We start from the raw sequence: 23,882 nt of genomic DNA, 5'->3' as shown, positions 1-23,882 counted from the left end.
GACGAAGGTATGCTGGATTCCTTCCGAGTGAGTAGAAGGGCTGAGCTGGTTGTAGGGAGCTGGTGTGAAGGGGCTCCAGGACTGAACTGTCGGGAGACAGAAGTATGTGTTGTTTGTAGTCCGGAGTGACTCAGTAGTTTTCAGCAAAGTATTTATTTGTCTTCCACAGTCTGTATTTCCAAATTGTTTGCGACCAAATTCCATATTTTGATTTGGGAGCATGGCTTACAGATTTCTTAAGTAACTGCTTATTGCTAATAATCAGTTGCAGAGAAGCTCTGCTCTGTCATGCCGAGCTCGCATAGCTCTGCTTGAACTTGGAGTTGAAATCTACATTAGTTATTCATGTGTTGCCTGGTCTTTGCTATTGGATTCTCTGACTTCTTGGCTTCCTGCTCTAGTCTTCAAACAGGACGTCCCTGTTCTTTGCAGGTGCTTCTGAAACTGCTGACTTTATTTAAAAAAATCTCACTTTCTGTTCTGATGCTGTCAGCTTCTGTTGGTATTGCAAGTTCCCATGTTGGGTAGCTCAAACAATTAGTCATTTTTTTTTGTTGAAAAATGAGTTCTAGCTGTTGAGGGGCTTATAGAACATCTCTAGAGTTTGGGACTGATGGATGGTGACTGTTGGAAAGAGAAGTGTCATAAGAAGTTGCGGAATTTTAAAAATGCTTTTCTGCCCACTTAATCAAATGATTGCTGTGTCTTGGAGACACTTAGGTGCAATTTTTGGTCAGCCTATCGCAAAACCAAAGGGAGAGGAGGCTAAACTGGGACTGAGGCCGTAGTGAGTAATAACACCAGTCTACTGCCAGATTTGGTTTTCTTCCTGCCATGTTGCCTCCCTCTTTCCTTAAGGTTTATAAGGCATTAGGCAAAAGGTGTGTGTACTTTACTGTGTGTTGAATGTATGCTGTTCTGCAGTATTAATGTAAGGATAAGATACTTCGATCTAGCAATATTTTATGAATGTGTGAATGATAGTTAAAATACCAATACTCTTGATGCAGGTCCTGCCTTCCTGAAGAGGAATAAAGGTGCTGAAAGCCAAACCTTGCTATAGATTGCCATGTGATGCAAGGGTATTGAGTGCCCTTTGATTTCTGATGTAAGAGGGACTTTCAGATACACCTTTTTATAAAATATATGTATTCATAGTGTGTTCTAGTATTTTATAGGCAAAGAATATTTCAGATTTTTAATTTATCCTTCTTTGCAAGCTCATTTCAGGGAAAGTCTTCCCCTACTTGGTAATGAGATTTGTTATGACAGTAAATGTGTACGTCCGAAAAATCATCCAGCAAAAAACCTCTGGTAGCTGCAGCTTCTTCAGAGTTCATGTTGCAGAAATACCATATCAGGACTCAGATTTTGAGGGGTGATTAGGAGACATAGGTATCTTTTGAAAATCCTAGTCTGGGTAAAAGGACTGCATGGAAATCTTTGTTCTGTGATATCTTCTTATTGCTTTTGCTGTAGCAGAGCTGAAAAGAGAGATATTCCAAAAGCTATGGCTTAATCTCATAAAACAGGCTTATATACAGTCATGAAGGATCTTAAAGGCTCAGGTGTAACAATCCTTATAGAAAGTATTTTCCCCAACATTTACTTGTTGCCGTGATCATTGTAGGAACTGCAAAGCCTGATGGAGAAATCCTTTCCAGCTCTGGTAATCCATGTATCTGTATTCGCTGCTGATCTGTGTTGGTGCTCCTTAGTGCACTGAATATTCTTTGTGCCACTGTTTCACTGAGGATATTTGTTTTGGGACCCCTGTTGTGGCTAATGATCTGCTGTAACACATGAGTGATGCAGAAGTGTGTTGCATTCCAAGCGGCATCATGGTAAATCTTGCTGAGATTTACCCAAATTATGGAGGAACTACATTTGAAGTTGACATTCACTCTGAAATGTTTGCCACAAGAGCATTATGTATGTATGCGTTTTTCTGTTATGGTAGATCTGGTACTATATTATTCTTCTGGTACTCTGGGTCCCTTTTGTAGTCTTCTCAGTAATCATACCGGTCTTTAAGGGACTCAAGACTAACAATGTTTCTTAGGGCTCTGCTTGGTAAAACATTATTGAGTTCTCCTGTCAAACACTGCTTAAAGGTCAATCGAACTGTGTAAAACCTTCAAAAGCCTGATAAGGTGCAGCTCTCTAGATTGTGGGTCCTTCTGGCTAGTGCTGTCTCAGTGTTTTTCCCTCCCAGTTCAGCTCTGCTGAGGTTTGTGGTCCTTCCACTTACTATGGCTGCGTCCTGCCAGGTTTCTCCCCTGGAGAAGATGGGGATCCTTGTCATCACTCACATGGGTTTGAGACAAAGCCATTTCTCCTCCCTCGTAGATTGCCCTCCTGCTTTGGGGGAAGTAGCTCACCAGGCTTTTGTCGGATGATCTGGTTGCTAGCCCAGGCCCACGACTGCTCTCTGCATCTGGATAATGGTGGATGTGGAGCGTGAAGTCCAGTACTACCAGAGGATCAAGCCCACCGCTCTTGGACACAGGATTGTGCTGTCTTCCTATGCGATATCTCTTTCTCATTCATCTACTGATATGGTTCATTTTTTTGGTCCCTAAATAATCTTTTTTCAGTATTGTGTTTTCTAGAGATGGTGTAATTGTTGGCTTCTTTCATGTTAACTGAAACTACTATATTTACTGTCTCCAAAAGTCACAGCGGCTCCCATCCTCTCTCGTTTTGACTGATTTACTTTAAACTACATCAAATTTGCTATGATAGTCTGTGGAAAACTTTCAGACAAGAAAGCCTTCTGAGCCCTTGTAGTCGTCTTCCCTTTGGCTTGCCAGTGGCCTCCTGGGTGGTGTATGGATATGCTTTCTGAGGAGATGTCTTCTGGAGTTATAGAGGGCTGTCAGATGGTGTTTTGCTCTTCATAGCCTCAAATGCACCCTGGTAGTACTCCTCTGAAGCTGTTGCAATATTTGCATTCATCTGAAGAGGAGAAATCATTGCTGCAGGGATGAACCGTGCAGCGGCAGCTGTGCTGAGCCACAGCCAAGCATGGAACCATGTCTCTCTCCTCAGATGGAGGCATGTTCAATGCAGAGGAGAGCTTTGCGCACATCAGATTACATCTGTGCAAGCTTTTTAATGCTTTAGTGGGATGACTGTGTGAGGGAAGGCTCGTGTCTTTTCCCAGGAACTTTTATCATGTGAACGTTGAGCAGCAGAGGTGGCTGAAGAGCTGTATGTGAGTGCTGAGCGTGTGGACAGGTGGGTTCTGCCAGGCTGTGGTGTGCACTTCCATGGTGGGGGTTGGCTGGTTGGGTAAGTTCAAGTGGAAAACCCACGTCATCTGACATTAAAGATGTGGTTATGTAGACATCAAAGAAGTGGGAAATGATGTAGAGCTGTGTAACTGTTGAGTCGGTAGGAGTCCAGCTTGAAAACTGGATTCAGTTAAAAGAAAGTTAAGAAGCACAGCACTGCTGCAGGGCATTTGCCATCAGACAGTGGAATCTGGTGATTCGTCTGGTAATTTCACCAGCTCTTATTTGTCTACCTACACCAAATTCACTCTACAATCTCTCTCTCTCTTTTTTTTTTTTTAAATGAAATGAATGTTACCAGATCAGAAAACTGTAGCAATTGACCATGCTTTAGAAAAAGCATATCCCAGAATGTAGCATTAATACAAGCTTTAGAAAAGGTTTGTGTGGGTAATTGCCTTTTAATGGTGCTTTGATTCAGAAAGTGTATGAGTGTGGAGGCTACAGCCCTGACTTACAGCTCAAAAATTGGGCAGAAAAATAGCGGTGTGTAGGAACATAGTCTGTTCCAGAAATGTCTCCTTGGAGTATTTCAGCCCCTGAAATTCTGTGGGAATGAAAAACATTCATCAGCTGTTTCAGAAAATATACAGTGAAAATGTATATTCATTTTGATCTCCTAAGTTGTACGCAGAGGACAAGGAGTTTGGAACTGTGCTTTTCTCATACTTTTCAACTTTAAACAGGACTTTGATACTTGAATGTAGAGGGTGGGTCATACTTAAGAAGTGTTTTCTGTGGAGTTGATTGAGCAATGTAGTGGCACGCCTGAATGTCTGCAAGTTTCGTCAAGCTCTTCGTAGCCTGTGGTGCTGACAGAACGTTAGTAAACTTTCTGCTGTTGCCCAACCATTTCTGGGAAGAGTTAGCCATGTTGGTAGGCTCTTGGTGTCAGAGTGCTTGTTACTTCCAGTGGGAAGAGCTAATCTTTTGGAAGCTTTCTTCTGTATACAAACTAAATGTAAGACCAGTTGAAAATGTTTGGAATATGTTGTGTTGCTGACAAATGTTGTATAAAGGAGCAAACTTAGTGTGCACTCTTTATATTATGTTTAAATGCTTTATTTGTAACGTAAAGGTAGTGTGAACTGGTTTTTTTTTTGCAGATTCCTTCAGTAGTAGAACTCTGTTCCTTTGTTTCTGAAGCCTACAAGAGATGCTGAAAAGCAGGCCTTTCTCGAAATGTTACTGATTCCTTTCAGAGCTTGGAAAACATGCAGCTAAAAGTGACCTCAAGGTGCCATCTGCTTCGGCGAGGGAAGTGCCTTGACTGTTAGATCCATGGAGCCTTCCTTCTTGCCGGAGTGGTGTCCTTGAGACAATAGTCCTTTGTGCAGCTGAATGACGCAGTGATCCAGATGGATTCATCCTCAAGTGCTGCCTGCACTTGCTGCCCTTATTGTGTGTTCCCTCCCCCTGCAGATGCGTTGCGCCTCGGTTGTTTGCCCCTCACGCTGCAGCTGTGCAAGAGTAGTGGCTCGTTTGGGTTCTGCCCGCTTGAAACTGCCAGGCATCCTTGGGACGGGGGATATTCCATTGACGAGAGATTTTCCTTGTTTGAATCCTTTCCCTCTGACCTCACGCTTCTTCACAAGGAAGAAGATTCACCTGCACAGTCCAGACCTGTAGCATCTAGTGAGATAGATGGGACACATTGCTCTACTGCTGCTATTTCTAGCACTGCTCTTCGTGTTGCATCTGACCCTTTGAAACCCATGCTTGCTGTGGGGGGCAATGGAAACTGCGGTGTCCCTGCGTCATGGAGCTGTCTGTGCTGCTCCCTGTCTGGTTTTAGAAGTGTGATCTTCAACAGTCATCACAGTTTTTGTATGAATTACGGTAGGAAAACGCTCTGACCTTTGCAAGTTTTCATTCATGACTTTCCTTTGTTGCGTATTTGTAACCCAGTACTTTATCAATTACCCTCGTAGTAACATACTTGGTCATACTTTTCCCAGATATTAGTCTTTGAGGAAGAAACTCGTCAAATGCATTTGAAAAACAAGAGGTTGAGCAGTCACCAGTTTTTCTGGGTTTGCCCAATAGCGATGTATTTAAGACCTCTTGCACATTAGTTAAATATGACCTTTTATACCTGAATCTTTGCTGCTTTTCTTTCAGAAAAAGGAAAAGGATCCAAAAAGGGAGTATGACTTCCCAAAGGTTCTTGTGGTTCCTCCATTCACTAGGATATGAAGACTTTCACAACAACAGAAGTTACAGTAATTGGTCTCATAGGAAATAAAAAATTATAACTAAAATTTTCTTGAAGTCAAATTAACATCACCCTCTATACTTAAAAGCACAGTGAGTGTAAGACCTGGTACCATGGGATTTTCCTGGTGCTGGAAACAAGTGTTAGGTTGCCTCTTGGGAAGCAGCATCTTGCCCATTTCAAGTACTTAAATTTGTCCTTTTAGATCTGTGAGATCAAATGGTAGTTTGTGCTAAATCTGCTGGCAGTGACAGCCTGATAGTTTTCCTGTCTTCATTGCTCCATCATTTAACCTTGGGTGAATTTTTGAGGGAGATGAAGTGGAGGCAAGGAAGGATAGCAAGAAGAGAAGTTTTCAAGGGAAAATAAGAATTATTTTTCCTTAGTCAGTTTATTGTAACTGTTCAAAGATGCTCATGGTTTTGGAGTGCCGGGTGGAGGTCTAGGGTGAGATGTGCGAGCAGATACAGCCTAGTCCATTGGAGCTTGGCATCACACCTCTGCAGAACCTCAGAAGGATCCCTGCTGCTACCCGGGCATTGGATCTGCTGTAGTGACACCTGCGTAATACATTGCATTGCTTTCTGCTCAGGGCTGCTTTATCTTGGTGCAGCTCCCCTCATCCATATTTTTCTGGGTACCTCTTTTACTTTACCATATTGAGTAAATTCAAACAGCCTCTGATTTCAAATCCATAAATAAATAATTTAAAAATATTTATTTTTTTTTACTATTGAGAAGAATAATTACTGGCATTTTAGAGGTACAAGTAGTCCTTGCTTCTGACTCTGATCTCATAGATACTATGATGTTTATGCGGAGAAAAGCTATTTTAGGTCATGTTTACGACTTTGTCAAGATCTTCAACTGCTGAGAGCTGGCAAAACCCCACCGAAGTGAACTGAGCCATGGCACCACACTCCGGCTGATGGTGTTTAACTCTCCCTCTGCCCCACCCTCATTTGGCATGGAGAACAGGTCTGTGATCCAGGATTAAAAAATGAACACGGACCTCTTAAAATCTTTTCTTATTTCTAGGCTTTCCTCAGAATAAATAACTTGTTTACTAAATGTACCGCAAAGATGCAGCTGTAAAAGCCTTTTCATCGAACCATGATTCTATTCTGCAGTTTTTTCATTAAATAACTCGCTCCGCTCCCCCCCGGAAGCCCCATAGATATTTAGATTTACACAATGGCTAAAAAGAGAGAGCTTGTATGAAGAATGACAAATAATGATGATTAATATGTTAAATGAGTGCCTATAAATATTTTGAGAATGCTAGGGCAAGTAAAAATGAGATTTTGCAGTTCTTTAATATGCTGTGATATGTGAGTCCAGTTCAGTGACACTGACTGTTGATTAAAACTAGATGTTTGCAAATGGCAATAGAGAAGACCTGAGTAAATGACGTTGCATCTATAATTTATTGTGTATTTTTAAAAAAGATTATTTGGCTTGGAGATATTTATTTTTATTATTAGACCTAGTGCCTCTGAGCAAAGTTTTTATTTTTTTTCTTCCCATTACAAGTAGAAAAGTTTTTGAACACATTTCTTATTTTACATACCACAAGAATATACTGCGTAACTCTGGATTTATTACAACACAACTGAGGCTGAAAATAATCTTTTTGTAATGTGTGCATGTGCTTATTAGCACTATATTCCTTTACAGTAGCATAAATTTAAGTGCAACAATTATTTTCAAAACCACAGTTACCAATTCTTTTTAGATACATCTGCATAAAATGTTTAATTTTTCATTTAATATCATTGACGTATTTATTTTGATTTCCCATGGACTTACTCGTGTCCTTACTGAACTTCAGAGACAGTCATTTTACACACTTAAAGGGTTGTTAACAAGCTAATGGTTTCTGTTCTCCTATTAAAATGGGGTGGAGGGGACATTAAATTCATATGTAAGGAATCTCTTATTTTATAAATGTGACTGACTCCCAGAATGTCTGCTCTAAAACCTTGTTGTTCTTACAAGCTCTGAAGCATAGATTTTCTTTTTTTGCTGTAACATTCTGTATTATTTTCTCTCTTGATTCTCTTGATGCTTTTCCTTCAAGTCTACAAATTTGATCAGAATCTTCTAATTAGAAACCACAATGCTATAAATAGTAGTAAATGTAAACTTTTTTTACCTCGAAGGTCAAGTATATAAATAGGATTTTCTCATCAATTTTTTTAAAAAGGATGTTGTTCTCTTTTGATAGAAATTGTTGGTATCTCTTCCAGCAAAACTTACTAAGAAACATCTAAGTGCTTTATGAATGATACTTCAGAAGTAAGAAACATCTTTTATGAGGAATTGCACGTTATATCACAATATAGTTTGAATTCTCTTTTTCCTTATTTTAATGAGGAAAAAGATTAGTCATCATGTTAGTATGCTGCTTTCAACACCCAACTGATTATACACTATGTGAGGAAAATTTCTAAAATACTTCCTTTTAAAATTCTTGTTACTTTGATTATTAAAGAAAGTGTGAAGTCTGTAAATATTTCAGTGCTGGTTAAAATATTTGACCTATTTAAAATGAAAGTCTTCCAAACGTATTTAAGGTTGCCTACGGTACAGTGCTATGAGTCTCACCATTGACCTGCAATGATATGTGTTGGTCGCGGTTCATGTATGTGTGTTCCCTTTGCAGGTGCTTATTCTTCAGGGCCAGTTTCTGGAGAAAGCTGATCCCCAGCAATGGTGCTGAAGGGGCTGTATCAGAAATTATCGTTATTCTGTTGTGTTTCTTTGTAATAATAAATAGTCATACTTGCTTACTGATTGTCCATCTCCTCTGTTACTGCAGTGATCCCTGAGGCACGGAGCAGGTGATTTAAAATAATTGGAATTGCATCCCTCTTGGTTTGGCAGGAAGGTTTGCATTCCACTTTTGTTTTTCTGGGATTCAAGCTTTTAATATTTGTTTTAGATAAAATATCTTTGTGCTTAGTGATTTGAAATAATCCTTTTCACTCCATTTACTTTTGCTTCCTTTCAAACGTTCACTGAGATGCTTAAACTTCGCAAATTTTGACAGAAGTTGGCTCTCACATAGGGGCATTAGATGCATGGGATGCTTAGTGTTTTCTGTAGAAGAGGCTTGCAGGGTAATATGCTTTATGTGGTACTAGAAATTGCATCTGCAATACTGCAGCTAATTTCAGAGTTGTTATCAATATTTTCCTTTTTCAGTTGCATGACATTAAAATTTCAGGACTTTTTGATTGTGTCGGAGGCATGGCACTGCGCTCTTCCATTAAGTCGTTAGGTTCTCTTTTCCTGGCTCTTGTTCATGTTCTGCATTGAATGCATCCCTCCTGGTCTCCAAGAACTCCCTGTGACTCAGTTGTCAGCTGTTGATGTGTCATACCTATGGCTGTTGAAAAAGCCTCAAATTTTCTGAGAAGGTTCTTTGGTTTGAGAACTGAATGACATAATTGATTGTCTTGCTTCAGTGGTTCAGAGGAGCCTTTGCAGGTGTCTGTCTTGTCACTTCTACATGAATGAGGTGTTATAGGTGGAATAAAAGTACTTATTTCTTTGCTTTGGGCTCTTTTATTGACGAATGTCTGTAAGTGTAAGCTTACTTTTCAGCTGGCCGTTTAACCTATTCACTGAGCAGGCAGGCTTAAAAATAGTGTAGAGCCAAGACTTTTTAAAATACATTTCTTTATTTTGTGGTTCTTAATTAGATATTCAAGGGAATTGTTATCCTAAGAAAATGTACTGGCTTGCACTCTTAAGGTGCAGGTTTTTGTTAGGCTGAGTGAGATATTAGTTGTCATTGAACGGGGGAATCTCTCTTCCTCTTCATTCTCTCTTGCGCGTCACCTACAGCTTTGTTCTATTGCATCTATACAGTCACAGCATGAGTAGTTCATTTGGATCAGCTTATTTGTCCAACAGAAGATGGATCCACTCTATTAATGATTAATTTTCTGATGCTTATCGGACGTTCTAGGCAGTCACATGAGTCGACAAGGGAGAGCAGGTGGGAACACGTGGCCTGGATGGGGCAGAACTGCTCATTTTCAGCAACAGCCCACAGTATGCAGTGTTGTGGTGTTTTACAACCACGTATCGGAGTTGAAGGAAGGGCTGCAGTTTCTGGAAAGGGCTGAGTTTGTCTGGCTATCCAAAATGTGCATCTTGGTGTCTCAGTAGGTTTGAGATACAGTTGAGATATGCTTGATTGCCCTTGAGCTTAAATCTAAAGGTAAACTTCCTGGGTTTGCACCGCTTGTCTTGGAGGTGGTTACATCTCTGTAATGTTTTTCATCTTCATTTATTAATAAGCATTTTTTCCCTTAATTCCACGTTAACAGCTTCTGTCAGGGAACAACTGTGGTCCAGGGTCACCTCAGAAATACATTAGCCTTGTAGTTGTTTATCTTAGAGACATATTCAAGGAAGGAAATTTCCCAGACCAAATCAATATGATGCAATATCCCTAGCATTTAAAAACCAAACCAGACTGAAAAACCATAGTCATTTTTGCTTTTATAGTGAATGGGGTGAATACATTTTGATGACAAATGCTACATTTAGTATATGTACATTTAGAAATTTAAGTTAGGCTTTTTCTATTCTTTCTTACTGAAAAATTCTCTTTTGGTACCAGCATATGGTCATGTAGAAGGCTCAGTTATACTGTGTGCAGAGATCTAAAGATGGCATATGTAGCTGTGTTAACAAACAAAAATTAAAATGCTGTAGAATGTTCTTTACGTTTATTAATGTAATGATGAAAAGTGAACAACTGGGCTGCCATTACACCTTTGGTCAGAAATGGTTGTTGTGGTGCAGGTAGGCAAATGAAGGTTAGTCAAGGTCTGCAGACGTGCTGCAGTGGAACAAGGAAATGACAAAACCAGCATCAGCCCCTTGTACCTTACTTGATTCTCAGCCTGTCACATCCTTTTTGTGAGCAGCAGCCTAAAACTAGCAAGACAAGATGGAATTTTAAAATCATTCAAAGCAAACTCTGCGGCCTGAGAGTTGGGAAAGAAATGCAAATGCTAACATGATAATTTGTTGATTTTTTTTTTTTTCTGTATTTGTGGCTGCGCTAACTGCTACAGGGCAAAACCAGCTAAATGATGGTCCTACATTTGGGTGTCCATATGTGCTGTGGGTATCCATCGTTGTAGATACCAGCTGGCTGTGTCATGGGTCACTTGGGACTAGCTTCTGTTTTATTTTTTATTTTTTATTTCTTTAGGCTTTTTTAGATAGTAAGTAGACTTTTAATATCAATGGTAATTAATCACTGGAATGATTTACCCAGTTAAGGTAAACTGTATGTTATATTAAGTTAGTTGGTCAAAGATTATATATTTGTTCAAAGGAGTTGCTCTTAAATGATCCAGAAATTACAAGAACCACTTAGCGAAGACCGGTGGCCTGTGCCACAAAGCAGGTTGTATGTAATGGGGATAGCTGGAAGGATGTCTGACTGTGTGAATTTTATCTACTGAGGGGGCTTCTAAGAAGCTTTCCAGCTAATACTGCAACCTTCTGAACTGTGATGTAAATATGTGGAATTCCTCATTATGCACATGTAGGTGTGCTGCAGTGGCACAGCTAGGCAGTTTTATAGAAGGCACTCAGCCTGAGCATCCTCTAATGAGAGAAGCTGCCTTCTGTTTTTTTTTTTCCTAAAGGAATCGACTGTTTGTAAATATGTATTCATGGTTATTGTCTTTTTTACTTATTAATACTTATGCTTATAGATGTAGACATAAAAAAATTTCTGCTGTAGCACAACTAAGAATGTAATAAACAAAAAAGTCATGATTCCCTCAACTTTCTGTGTCCTTGCTGCTGTTCTTTTCCAGGGAAACTGGTATTGTCAACCCTTCTGGATTTAATGGCTATTGAAAGCCTGCCAGTAGTTTTAGAGAGAGGGAGAATTTGATGATTCACATTATCCCATCCTGTCCTGTGTTTCCCAGAGTTTTCAATAAATCATTTGTTACATTTGTACCAGTCTGTATTGTATTTATTTAGAGAAGTGTAGTTTAGAGTTGTAAGTGGTTCTTCAGTGTTTCCTCTTAGATTCCTCTGTCTACATGCTTCAAATCTTAATGTGCAGATTTCAATGGAAAGAAAATAAGAACAAAGTTGAAACTGATCCAAAATGTCTGAAAGTAGCTTTTCTTATTAATTAGTTAAATAACATGGCTGTTCCGTTTCTTGGGAGTTTTCAGGTCTGGAAACAACTGTTGCGTTTCCATTGGATAGCTGAGTGTTTTCTTCCACTGCTACTAGAATAAATGTTCTATTTCTGGCAGATCGAGTTACAAAGTTTTCCAGTGTTTGTCCTCTATAGGACTGAATGAAAGCAATTAACTCAGGGAAAATGTATGGCAAAAAGAAAGAAAGAAGGAAAGAAAGAGATGTTTCTCTAGCACCCATTTTTCATTGGTTTTAGTGACTGCTCAGGGGGCTCGTGTTTTGGGAGCCTTTTGGAAGAGATACGGGCTACAGGGTGGTGAGTCAGCTTTACAGAAGATGCAACTAATCAGATGTTAGACCCCTGCTATCACCTTGCTATATAGGCTTAAATTAGAGTCTGTCTGAATGAACAGTTTCTTTCAGGTAGTGCCAGTGAGATTTGTGAATGTATCCTGGTCTGACCAAACCAGTAGCATCGAGCTGTCTTTCACCGGTGTGTGTCCAGAGTCAGGTTAAGGAACCAGTAACGCATTAGCCGGGGGAATTCTTCCACTTAGGGTTTTGCCCAGAATGGAAGTTCAGAGAGCCATTGCCTATGGTGTGAATGGGCTGAGATGGGGGATTACTCCCAGTCATGGGCCACATTGTTGGGAATTCTTGAATAAGCCTTGTACATTCAGAAAACAGATCTTTATTTGTTATCATGGACTGCTTTGTCTGTTTCGGTGCAGTTTTATTTGGTTAATGGTATATTGTTCCTTAGTAAATGTATTTAATTTCTGCATTCATAAACCTGTACGATATGTTTTGTTGTGGCTGAATACTAATTCCAGTCTTTTCAATATTGCAGTCTACCCACATTGCTCGAGCCAGCTTCCAGGTTGATGCTTTTGGATCATCTTTCATCCTAGATGTGACGCTAAACCAGTAAGTAATGACTGTATGTTACTCCACATTGTTCAAGACCTGGTGGCTGTGAAATGTAATTTTCCAGTGGAGGCTTTAGAGGCTGTATTACAGCAGAAATGCTATTTCTAGGTATTGAGTTCATCTGTTAGTAGTATATTTTAAATTCTTTTGTTATTTTCTCAGGTACTCTTCTAGGCTTTGATACTCCTATTGTTACTACTCAGTAGCTATTGCAGTGTAAATAATGTTTCAGTCTTATAATACTTTCATTTGTCATCTTTCAGCTTACCATAAAGGCAAATGACTATACTCATGTAGAGACTTCCTGGATATTAAAAGATGGATTTGCTGAAAACTGGTAGCTGTTAGCATTCTAATAACCTAGTGTAAAGTATTGGAGAGACAGCAATTGCACAACAGCTAATCCTCAAAAAAGAATGAGATGGATAGTTGGGAATGAAGTTTCTCCGGATGTGTTTACGGTCTTTTGGGAACAGAGGAGCATTATAAGGCAGTAGCACACTGTGAACTCCAGTCTACGAGGAAAGTTTGAACGATAGTAGAGTTAAAGTGAAATCTGGTGTAGCTTTCAGTAAGGAGTTTTTGAAATAACCTGTTAGCACAGGTGTTTTAAAATAGGAGTTGCTTTGTTTTTTTGCTCTGAAGTGAAAAGATAATAAATAATATAGTAAATAGAAATGCTTTGTTAAGTAATCTAGCTCCTAATAATTGATGTTGCATGGTTTAGTGTAAGAGTTTGTGCTCAATTGCTACAAGTTTTTCTGCTATAATGATGAACCTTTACCATTTGCTATGGGAGACACTCAAATTTCAGTTTTTTTCACTTGCAAACACATTTTAAACACTGGCAATTTCTTTATGTGCACTGACGAGTTAAAAACCACATGTGAATCCTTGCTGGTTACAGATGACACAGGCACTGTGCTGCTGGAAGGAGAGGGAAAGAGGCTGGCTTAAAAGTATGATTTTATAACAAATGCATTTTAAAAGAATTCTAGAGGGAAATTTTTCTGCTGAAAAGCACCAAATCCTCCACATTGAAATGTTTGTTGGAAATAGCAATTTTGTATGCATGTTTATACCTTAGTGAGAGTACGTTGCACAAACCTATTTATACTTTGGCTGTCAGATCAGTGGTGTGGTCACAGTTTCTGAAAGATCAGGATTGTCCTTACAGTATGAATTTCAGGTCATCTTAAAAGTAAAGATGTTTATTAATGGTATATGAAAAGGATATGATTCTATGAGCTACAGCAGTTCTCTGTGGGTGCATTCTTTGTTTACACACATGTACATATGCACATAAACACACACACAAACACATAAGTTTAAAATTTGATTTGTTTTGAGCTGGATCCTATTTTTATGTAATTCTTTTATTGTCTTTGTTATTAGACCAGTATTGGTTTGAGTAAGACTATCAGAATGTATCCTTATTGTTCTTAAGAGTGCCATAACCCAACTTAAATATGAACTTTTCTTGAGGAGCTATGCTTTTTATGATGTGAAAAAAGTACTCTCACAAATTGTGGAAAATGAAAACAAGAAGGCAGCAAGGAAATCAAGATGCTTGGCTTCAATCATGGTATTTGAATCAAATTTAAACTACCTGTGAAATAGCATTTGCAGATCATCAAACAAAAAGAGGGGCAAGTATACCAGAGCAACATTTAAAATGTATTCATAATTATTATTATTCCTGTGAAAAAATCTGTTTCATTCTGTATATATTTTTCTTCTGTTGCAATTCTTACTATCCATATTATATTCTGTATGTATTTTTTAAGGTTCTTGAGAGAAAATCACTATTTTTTTTGAGAAGTGGTTTGCAAATTTAGCCCACAGTAGCTTTATAGTCGAAAAGTAGTTGAATTCTTGTAAGGAGCAAGGTTCAAGTTCTTCTCTGGAAAAAATACCAGCTTAATATTTATAACTGAACCCCTGCTAACACCAAAAGCGTGCTGAAGCAGGCCCCTGTGGTAAAATTAGCTCTTACGTGTAATACACATTTGAGGACTGTTAAAGGAGGTATGGGGGACAGAGCGGGGGAAAAAGTGATGTAAAATACATAGGAGACTGACAAAGGCAGCAAGAGGCTCTCCTTTCTGATAACCTTTCTTGAGTCTCCATGCTGTTTAAAGATTGATGTATACAGCTTGTACATCCGAAGATAAGTGAGGAGCATCTCTAGTTAGTGGTGGCCAGTCACAGTGAAAGTGTTCGTTCTTCCATATGGTTCCCCAATTTATGGAAGAAAAAAGTTAAAAATTATAGTAGCAAACAGAGAGCTTTAAAAAAAACCCAGAAACTAAAATATGCCTCTGCCCCCCTAATGTCTGTCTGCAAATAGATTTTCTTCTTTTGTTGTTTTCTTTGTGGGCATTGTTTTCTCTATTCCCTTCAAATCCATCTTTCTATCTGACAAACTGTTGCTCTGTTTCCTCAGCTGCATTTGCCTGTGCGTTGTTATACATCCCCCTGTTACCTACCTTTTTGTATTTTGTATTCTGTTGTGTTTGTGTATTTCCTATCTCTGTTCTTACTCAGCTTTCTGAAGAGTCACACACTGCTTTCTCTTCTTTTTCCATCAGGGATAATTGTCTCCTCTGCCATCATCATAGGTACCACTCAACTTTCTTGTTTTTCTTGCAACATTTTTCTTGACAACTTTTTGTACACTCACCTTTGAGGCTGGCAGAAATGTTTATGGTCTCCTACTTGTCTCTCTTCCCCCATTACCTGATACTCTCTGTTTTATCTCTCTGCTTCACTAAAGGAGATGCTACTGTTGAATCTGGGTGTTCGCTGAAGCAGCTTTCGTTTCCTAGTCCCTTCCTCTGCCAGCTCTCACAACAGTGGCTTGCAACCAGCAGCTGATCTCTGCAGTGGGACAAGCTAGGAAGGTACAGGAGGTGGGCAGGAAAATAAAAAAGCAGACCTTACACTGACCCTTCAGACATCAGCAAAACTGAGGCCCAGGAAGGGAACGTTCTGCCAGTCCTGGATGCGAGTGAGAGGAAGGAAAAAAAAGATTTCCAGCTGGCATTACAATTTAATTTAACACTGAAATCTGCATGCTTTCTTCTTGCTTGTTTTGGATCTCAACCAGTTTTGAGTGCGTATTTGTTCACATTAAATGCAGATGTGAGATACACTGAAACATTGCCTTGAATGATAATAAAAAAATAATAATAAGCTGATATAATTACAATGCAGTACAGTTTAGTTTCAGTTTTTGCAGTGATGGTGGTATTTTCTCTACATACCTCACCATTCGTTCTCTCTTCCTTTCTTCTGCGAGTTGCCATAGTGTCTCTACAATGAGGTTTTTTTTAAGAGAGTGTTTCTTTTAAAACTTTTTTTTTCCTGTTCAACTGGCAGAAGTATTTACAAAGGAGCTTGCAGATCAAATCAGTTGTATTTTTAAAAGGTTCAATCCCTGACGCAAAGGTTTGGGGTGTATTAGTTGCCTCAGTGTGTTTATGAATCCGTTGCCTTGGTGTCCTGCATCCAGTGGAGCTGTTTTCGGTGCCCATTTTCGTTATTGCCGCCTGCAGGATCAGCAAACCCAGGGCCTGATTGCTGGGCTGCACAGGCAGGTGCTGCTTGCAGCCTTCCCTCCTCCAGCATGTGTCCGGCTTTGGCCATGGAATTATAGAATTGTTTAGGTTGGAAAAGACCTTTTAAGATCATAGAGTCCAACTGTTAACCTCGCACTGCCCAACCTGGAACTTTGCAGGAGCTGTGTAGTAATCAAATATGCTTATTTGTTCGTTTTCTTAATTCCTTCCCCTTGAAGCTTTTAATGCTGAGATGGCATCTGTGGCTTAGCAAATGGCTGTTTCTTTTTTTGTGCAGAATATTTCTTCTTAAATGTAGCCACATGTCCATTTACACTCTCACCTTGGGCTGTAATTACGCAATTAAACAGCAGAGCTCACTAGGAACCTGTGGACCACGTGGATCTGTCTGAGGGGACCTGGGCCAGGGTGTGTTCATCTGCCTGTGAAACAGCAGAGAACTAATGGCGTGATGGCCCAAGGCAAGCTGTGATCATGGGGTTGGATCGGGCAGGAGCATGCTGCAAGTTGGTTAATTGGAAAAACTACAGCAGCTATGTTTGTCTGGAGCGTGGAAAGGCCCCGGCATGGGGTGACCACCTAAGGTTCACTTTGTGGTAGCCATGTTGGGCAAGAAGGATAATCAAACTGCGGCACTAAGTTGTCCTTCCTAGCTGCAGCATCATCCTTCATACGAGGGCTCTGGTGTCTCCTGTCATGGAGACGAGCAGAGAGCGTTTCGTGAGTCTGAGTCTGAATCGTGGTCACTTCTGAGGTGCAGGGTGGACACCAGCTGCCCTGCTCAGGAGACTCTTGGCCTTCAGAAAGCTCCTGGGAACACCTGGCCACCTGCGTGTGCCCTGGTCCATCATGCTGTAACAAGAGCAGCCCTCCCTGATCATGGCTTTTTTAGTGAGGGTGAACACACTGATAGCCTGAGATCCTCAGGTTCGTGGTGATAGGGAAGTGCTCTGAAGGGTCACAAGCATAAATAAGTATTTCAAGCTTATATTCAGCACTTCAGGACTGCTCTGTCCTTCCTGGTGACAGTCACTAGGATGGAGCATAATTGCCACCTGCTTTCTCTTTTTGCAACACAAATTTAATTCCTCTGGTCCATGTGTTAGTGGAAAATAACCTACAAAGAAGTAGTAGGCTGGGCCAGGTGTGCTGGGAAACCCTACCCCTTCAGGAAGCTCACACATCTTCTGTTACTGTCAAGCACCTGACTGTGTCCCAGAAGAGTATCAACACTGTGTATAAATCGACGGTCACGACGATAAACTACCCTCACAAGGCTGAGAGATTTCAAATGAGGCAATTTTTATAAATTCTGCAATCACTTTATTCTCTATGTGGAAAATAAATGCCCTTTTCTTTTAGTTTATCAAAAGGTAGGCAAAACCAGAGAAGCTTCTTCAGAAAAGATTGATAGATATTTTGTATATTTCAGTCTTAATTTAAATTATTTCTGGTAAGTGCTACTAACAGGCAGGTTCCTGGCTCTCTAGGAATTGATTATTTTGCCTTGTCACTGAATGGTTTTTGCAGCTTCTGCTGAGAAGGATACAGACATTCCTCGTGCCTTGTGGGGAATTTTTATTAGGAATGTCTTTTAACTAGAGTTTTGTAGACCTTACAGAATCAGTTCATAAACTTCATCAAAAAATCCTGAAAACAGAACCAAAATAAAAGGCAGCTTGACAGACAAGTGCCAGGTTTTTCAAGAGACAAACTGCTGAAACCTTGCCTGTAATTTCTCTTGGCAAATGGTCTCCAACACTAATATCAATGTGTCATGTAAGCTGTAAATGAAAAACATATTCCTAAATTTGCTCTAAATTGTAAACATTTGGCTGCATGGAATTCAGAAAGATTAGCTTCCTGATGTGGTTTAAACAATGCAGTTACACCGTTTGTGACACTTAGAATTTCTGGTAAGTCTGTCTCCTGCGTTGCCCCGGGGGGTCTCGCACTCCACCTGGGCACCCACAGGATGGGTGTGCGGTTGCGGGCCTCTGTGTGATGTGACGTGACCTGATGGGTCGTGCTGCTGGGTGTGGGAGGACCCGTCTGCCTTTCCTGATCAAAAAGTACTCCGTGCTTTATATCTCCATTACTCTTGTAATGGCTCCTGGTAACAGCATGTGGTAAGTGATGGTCAGATCAAACCTGAGGAGGAGTGGTTCTTCCTTGAAGCTGTTTTGGGTCTCCCTAAAGTTCAACTCAATCCCTTATTAGGTATTATAATGAATACCTTGGCTGCACACAGTCCCAGTTGTTCTCATTAGCAGCTGGAATTTATTGGGATGGAGGGAATTCAGGCTCTGTTCGCTTTCCTTATTCATGCCCTATGTACCCAGGCTAAGGATCCCCATTTGGGTATGATCACATTTTGGTAATTGATTCTTACTTAAAATAATGCTGCTGCTTCCCCCCCCCCCCCCCCCCCCCCCCCCCCCCATATGAGAGTGCTCTGAAAATTTAATTATAATATACCAATTTACGGGTAGCACTATATAGACTGAGTTCAGCTTTCCTGAATGAGCTACTGAATCATGTTCTGCATTATTTCTGAATTATTTGTTAAGTCCTCTTTCTCATGTGCTCTGTGATCAGAACCCCAGCTGACCCAACAAGATTGTTCTTTCACAACCCCATTTTGCAAAGTCATTTCCTCCCTCTCCCAGTCTTTGATGGAAAAATTGGTATGGGCATAATGGCAAACCAGACTTAAGAAACACTTTCTCCCTGATACTATTGCTTAATTTCAGAGGTTGATTTTGCTCTTTGGGAGGCAGTTATTCTGCATCTCCATTTGTGTTAGCATGCTTTGCTAACACATACTTTGTACAAACTGTTTTTTAATGTTTTATAGGGGTTTTTTTTAATCTTTAAGGAAAAATGGCAGTTCTGTAGAGATTTCTGCCAACTAATTTCATTTGGCTGAAAGACAAAGAAAGGTAAGACAAGCATTTAAGGTTTTATTAGTCTATCACTAAACATATCCTAAGGCTAGGGAAGGTGCCTGGAATTATGCAGTTAGACCTACGTAGCATTATCACTAAGGGTTCCTGCCCTTTGTGGTTTGATATTTTTATTTTTTTTTAGTTTTGTGTTGAAGTATGGGAATGAAGAATTTGTCAAAATATGAATTGCTTAAATAGATAATTACCCTCAGTGATAAAAGTTTGAACATTGGTTTTAGACTAAAAAAGCCCTGTAGCATTGAGTTTTCCTCCCACCTTGGTATGTATAGCAAGCATATCAGCCTTCTTTTTGTTATATTAAATAGGTTCAGCTCCTGGATCTTTGATAAAATGGCATCTTTTAAGTCCTTTAATAATTTCTGTGCCTTTTTGCCAACCTCCCCGGTTTATCAGTATCCTTGCTGGATTGTAGATTCAGTACTGCGTTTTGACAGTGTCATATATAAAGGTAGCACAACTTCACCATTCTAATCAGTGCACGTGTTTATGTAGCTCCCAAGATTTTGTTCTCTTTTTCTTTCTTTTTTGTTCTTTTTCCTTCTTTTTTCTTCTATTTTTTAAAAAAACTTCCATCTTCCAAGCTTGGAATTGACTTTTTAGTAAATACAAACTTTTTTCTTTGATCTTACTGTATCATCACTATTACTATTATTGAATTTGTAATCCTGTACAAGAAAAATATCAGGTTACTTTGACAAGAAAAACTTTCCATAAGCCTGTGTTGATTATCTGTAAGTTTATTACCTTGCTTTAGTTTGTTTTGTGGAGTGTCCTATTATGCTTAAGACTTCTTTTGGAAAGGTTAAATTGCTTTTGGTAAGTCCATTACATTTTATTTCTTAATACTGTAATTTAGTTTTAGGTTAACACATTTCTGTTACAATTATTTCTCTATTATTGTCAATAGGTTTTTTTTTTGTTGATTTAGCACCAACTACTGGTAAAAGCTGTTGAAATCAACATGTTTGCTACTGAATTAGGTTGGATGGGGATATGGAAGGTTTCAGTGGTGTCTGTGAAATGCTTCCAAGTGCTTAATAGGTGTTCTGGTTAAAATGAGAACAAAAAAGGTAATTTGTTTCATTCATCTATTATTTCCAAGTATGTCACTGTAAGGTAATCCTAAGCACCTGTGAGAGAATTCCCCTGATGTTTCTGAAACACTTAAAGCTCGATGGTTTGTGACTTCTGAGGAAAATAGCATTTGAAGATATATGCGTATACAAAATCTGTGCATCCCCTCTAAGCTACTTTCCTAGCTCATTAAAAAAAGTTTCTGGAAAGGTCAGTCCTTTGTTTTCCTCTGAATGGATGTGATAAAGAATATTTTACTGCTTTTAGGTAATTGCATTCATTGGAAAAAATATTTGTTGTTTTAGAGTAATTAAAACATATGGTATTATCAGCACTGAGTAAATTGCATTTCCATGGTCTGAATTTTTTTGACACGAAATTACAGAAAATGTATTACTGTGTATTTGCGTGTGTGTGTAGGAAAACAATTATCAATTATTCTGGCAAGATATTACCATTCTATTACTATATTTTTTTCTTTCTTGAACCTATTTTTTTGATTACCAGTTCACTTAGGAGCTATGTCTCTTACACACACATATACAGAGATACCTCATATGTACAGATCAATCGTGCTATATTTAGCATCTTCTTTAAAGTAAAATGGCTTAAACTAGAGAAAGAATCAAATGGCTTAACGTGTTTCAGTGGCTATGAATTTATCTTCTAAGTGCCCAGTATCTCCAAAATGGCAGTAACTTTAACAATCACATGACCTCTAGCCATTATGGAAGACTTTAAAATTAAAACTAATTGTATTTTTGGTTTAGTCTTTAGGAAGTAACTATGATAGTCAAAGTGTAATTTCTGGATTTGCTGTTGAAATGGAATTACATCCTCATATGCTAACATTAATTTGGGTACCAGAGCTTTTACTCAAATGTTTTGGATTGTATATACGTTACTGCCACTGCTGTAAACAATACAAACCAAACCATTGACCTTTCCAACAATTTCCATATTGGGTTGTGGTTTAACAGGTAGAATGGGATTTGTGTTTACAAAAGCAAGCAACAGCCATAGAAGTTGGTCTAATAGAAGCAGTTATCTTTCTGTCACTTAGATTGTCAGACCACTGTGGCTCCAACACTACGACTGTCTTATGAATTGTTACATATAAATACTAGTCAGAGTAAGACATATGAAGAGGGTAGTAAAGAGGAGAATGCTTGAACTGGAATGAGAATAGCAGGTATTTTCTATGCTGTCATTTATAGGGCATCTCCTCTGAGTCGGCAGCCTTCCTGCTGGTACAGTTCCCTTCATTTGCCTCTCTCTGTCTTGTCCAGCTGCTTTGCCCTGATTTTTACTTTCTCCTTGAGAACTCATTTGGCATCATGACCTTCTCTATGTGTGCATTAAAAATAGCACTTACAGAAGCAAAGGAAGTGCTGCGGCCCTCTTCACTTGGGGCTCAGGTACTTTCCTCAGCAAAGCAGTGAAGTGAATTGGAATCCCCTTTTCTAGACAAGGAGTCAAGTGATGCACGGAGCTAGGATTGAAGATACAGAGAATGAAAATGGAAATTATTGGGCTTTCTGGGGGGAATTGGAGGACCTAATGGATGGCTGAATAACCATCAACGTACAAACTCACAGTCTTTAATTCCATGAGGTCATTATGTGAGCACTAGGTTATTCAGCCCTCTTCTGCTCGGGATAGTAGTTCTACTTAAGAAATGTGGTTTCAGTCCAGAGACTGAATCAACAGGCAGCATTAAAAAAAAAGTTGTTAACATACAGAATGTCTTCGCAGGCAAATAACAGCGCTTGACTTGTGCACATGAACTCTATTGTATCAAAGCAATGTACTCATTTGCTTGCTTTGCAGTATGGATTACGGAGATAAGGTACTACCTGTGAAGTCTACAGTCATTCGCTTCTGTGGCATTGTGAGATTTATGTTGCATTTGTTTAATGTGTTTTCCTGGTAAGATTCAAGATGGGTGTGCTGATGTTTCCTCACTCAATGGCTGGAAACAGGCTTTTTTCAATAGACTTTATGGTGTGCAGTCTTTATTGTAATTGTTTTCATTTGGTTTGGGCCTGCTAGTGGCAAAACCTCATTTACAGACAAGTGTGTCATCTTAGTGCAGAAAATTTGTTTCCTCGAAGAAAACCACGAACAAACCAAATTCTGCACTTTCAGTTGGAAGGCTTTGCCCACATTGCTCCAGTTCTCTTCCTGGCTGCATTAGCATGAGAAGCACACCCAGTGTGATGAACCCTCCATATGGGGACACTTCTTTCCTCTTCCAAAACATGCACAAAAATCAGGTTTTCAAATCCTGGAGCACCAATTAGCACACGCAAATCTGGTAGGAAACTACTGATCCTGCCCATCACCCTGTTTCCCTTCTGGCCAAGGCCGCCAGATGCACTGCTCACCTGTTGGGGTTCATTCATGCCTGTCCCACCCTGGGCCGAGTCAGGCTTGTTGCCTTTTGTCAGAGGGTATCCCCCATGGAGGATGGGTCAGAATTGTCGACAGGCGTGTTGGAAGTTAGTTTTGATAGGCAAGTTTCCTACTGGTGAACCTTTCACTTGCATATAACCCAAAGATACTGTTGTGTCGACACATTGTAGGTCACGGTTGGCTTGGCTGTGTAGCCTGATCCTATATTGGTTCAAACAGCTGGACTCTTCCGATGCTTCCCAGGCCTTTGGACTTCACAGTCTGTGATTCACTGTTACTGTGATGCTTTAGTAATGCCCCATCAAATTTCCTGTTTTTTTCAATTATATGATAAAAAAATTTCCTTTGAAATATCTTATGATTTGAATGGAACTCAGTATGTCTTTCAAATTCTTCAAATATGTAATTGCTTCCTATTTAGTATTAGTTCTTTATTGTCCAAGTTCCATTAGAAACAGTAGTAGTTGAATGAAGCAATGAAAGATACCTTACTTATACTGCTTATCAAATAGGGCATTAAAATCTGTGGTTTATGGAAATGTGAAAATTTACTTTGCACCAATATATTAAGAAGTAGTGTAATGAAATGAACTGTCAGATAATCCTAACAGAAACACTGAGGCATGTAGCTGTTTTATGGTATGTTATTGAAAAGAACTCTTTTTTTTAATCCCTTTTCTGTTTCTTTTCAAGCATTTCAGTGAAGGAGGATGAAATGTACTTGTATTACCATAAAAATACAAAAAAAAAAAAAGTAGGCCAGAAAAGATCCCTTTATCAATTGACTGAAGAAGTGGTTGTATGATAATAGTTCTATTTCTTCAAAAAAATAAATGATGAAACAATGTTAGAGAGTATTTATCATGTATCTTATGTATCTTCATTCTGTTCCATTTACTTTATTTCTGCAATCTCAGAGGAAATAAAATGCTGTCATTTGGTGTGATACACAGTGAGATGAAGGAGAAGAATTATCTTGTACTTTTATTAAAGATGACCTTCAAAGAGATACTTCTTCTAAATTGGGCTTCTGCCCTTTTTTGAGATGTAAAAGGTCAAATGAAAAAAATCTCCACAATTTTTTGCTCCTGATATTTCTTCCCTTTTTTAAAGAAGTAAAACCACTTAAACCCCAGCTTTTTAAGAGCCAAATTTATTTTTATGCCATTGGTGTTTACCTCATATCAGATTTCCTTGTTCTTGCTGAAGA

General features: G+C 39.2%; 1 protein-coding gene across 11 annotated transcripts in view; it reads left to right on the top strand.

Moving 5' to 3' along the window:
- ADAM22 (ADAM metallopeptidase domain 22) overlaps positions 1 to 23,882 on the top strand; it is a 137,760-nt gene that overhangs the window by 4,835 nt on the left and 109,043 nt on the right. For all 11 annotated transcript variants that reach the window (XM_056334885.1, XM_056334875.1, XM_056334874.1 and 8 more), the window contains exon 3: positions 12,554 to 12,630. In XM_056334885.1, the coding sequence (XP_056190860.1) occupies positions 12,554 to 12,630 (77 nt within the window). The remainder of the gene's footprint in view (positions 1 to 12,553; positions 12,631 to 23,882) is intronic.

Source organism: Falco biarmicus, chromosome 4 (assembly GCF_023638135.1).
Source record: "Falco biarmicus isolate bFalBia1 chromosome 4, bFalBia1.pri, whole genome shotgun sequence".
NCBI classification, from domain to species: Eukaryota; Metazoa; Chordata; class Aves; order Falconiformes; family Falconidae; genus Falco; species Falco biarmicus.
The sequence above is the reverse complement of the archived record's forward strand: the minus strand, read 5'-3'. Positions and strand labels throughout refer to the sequence as shown.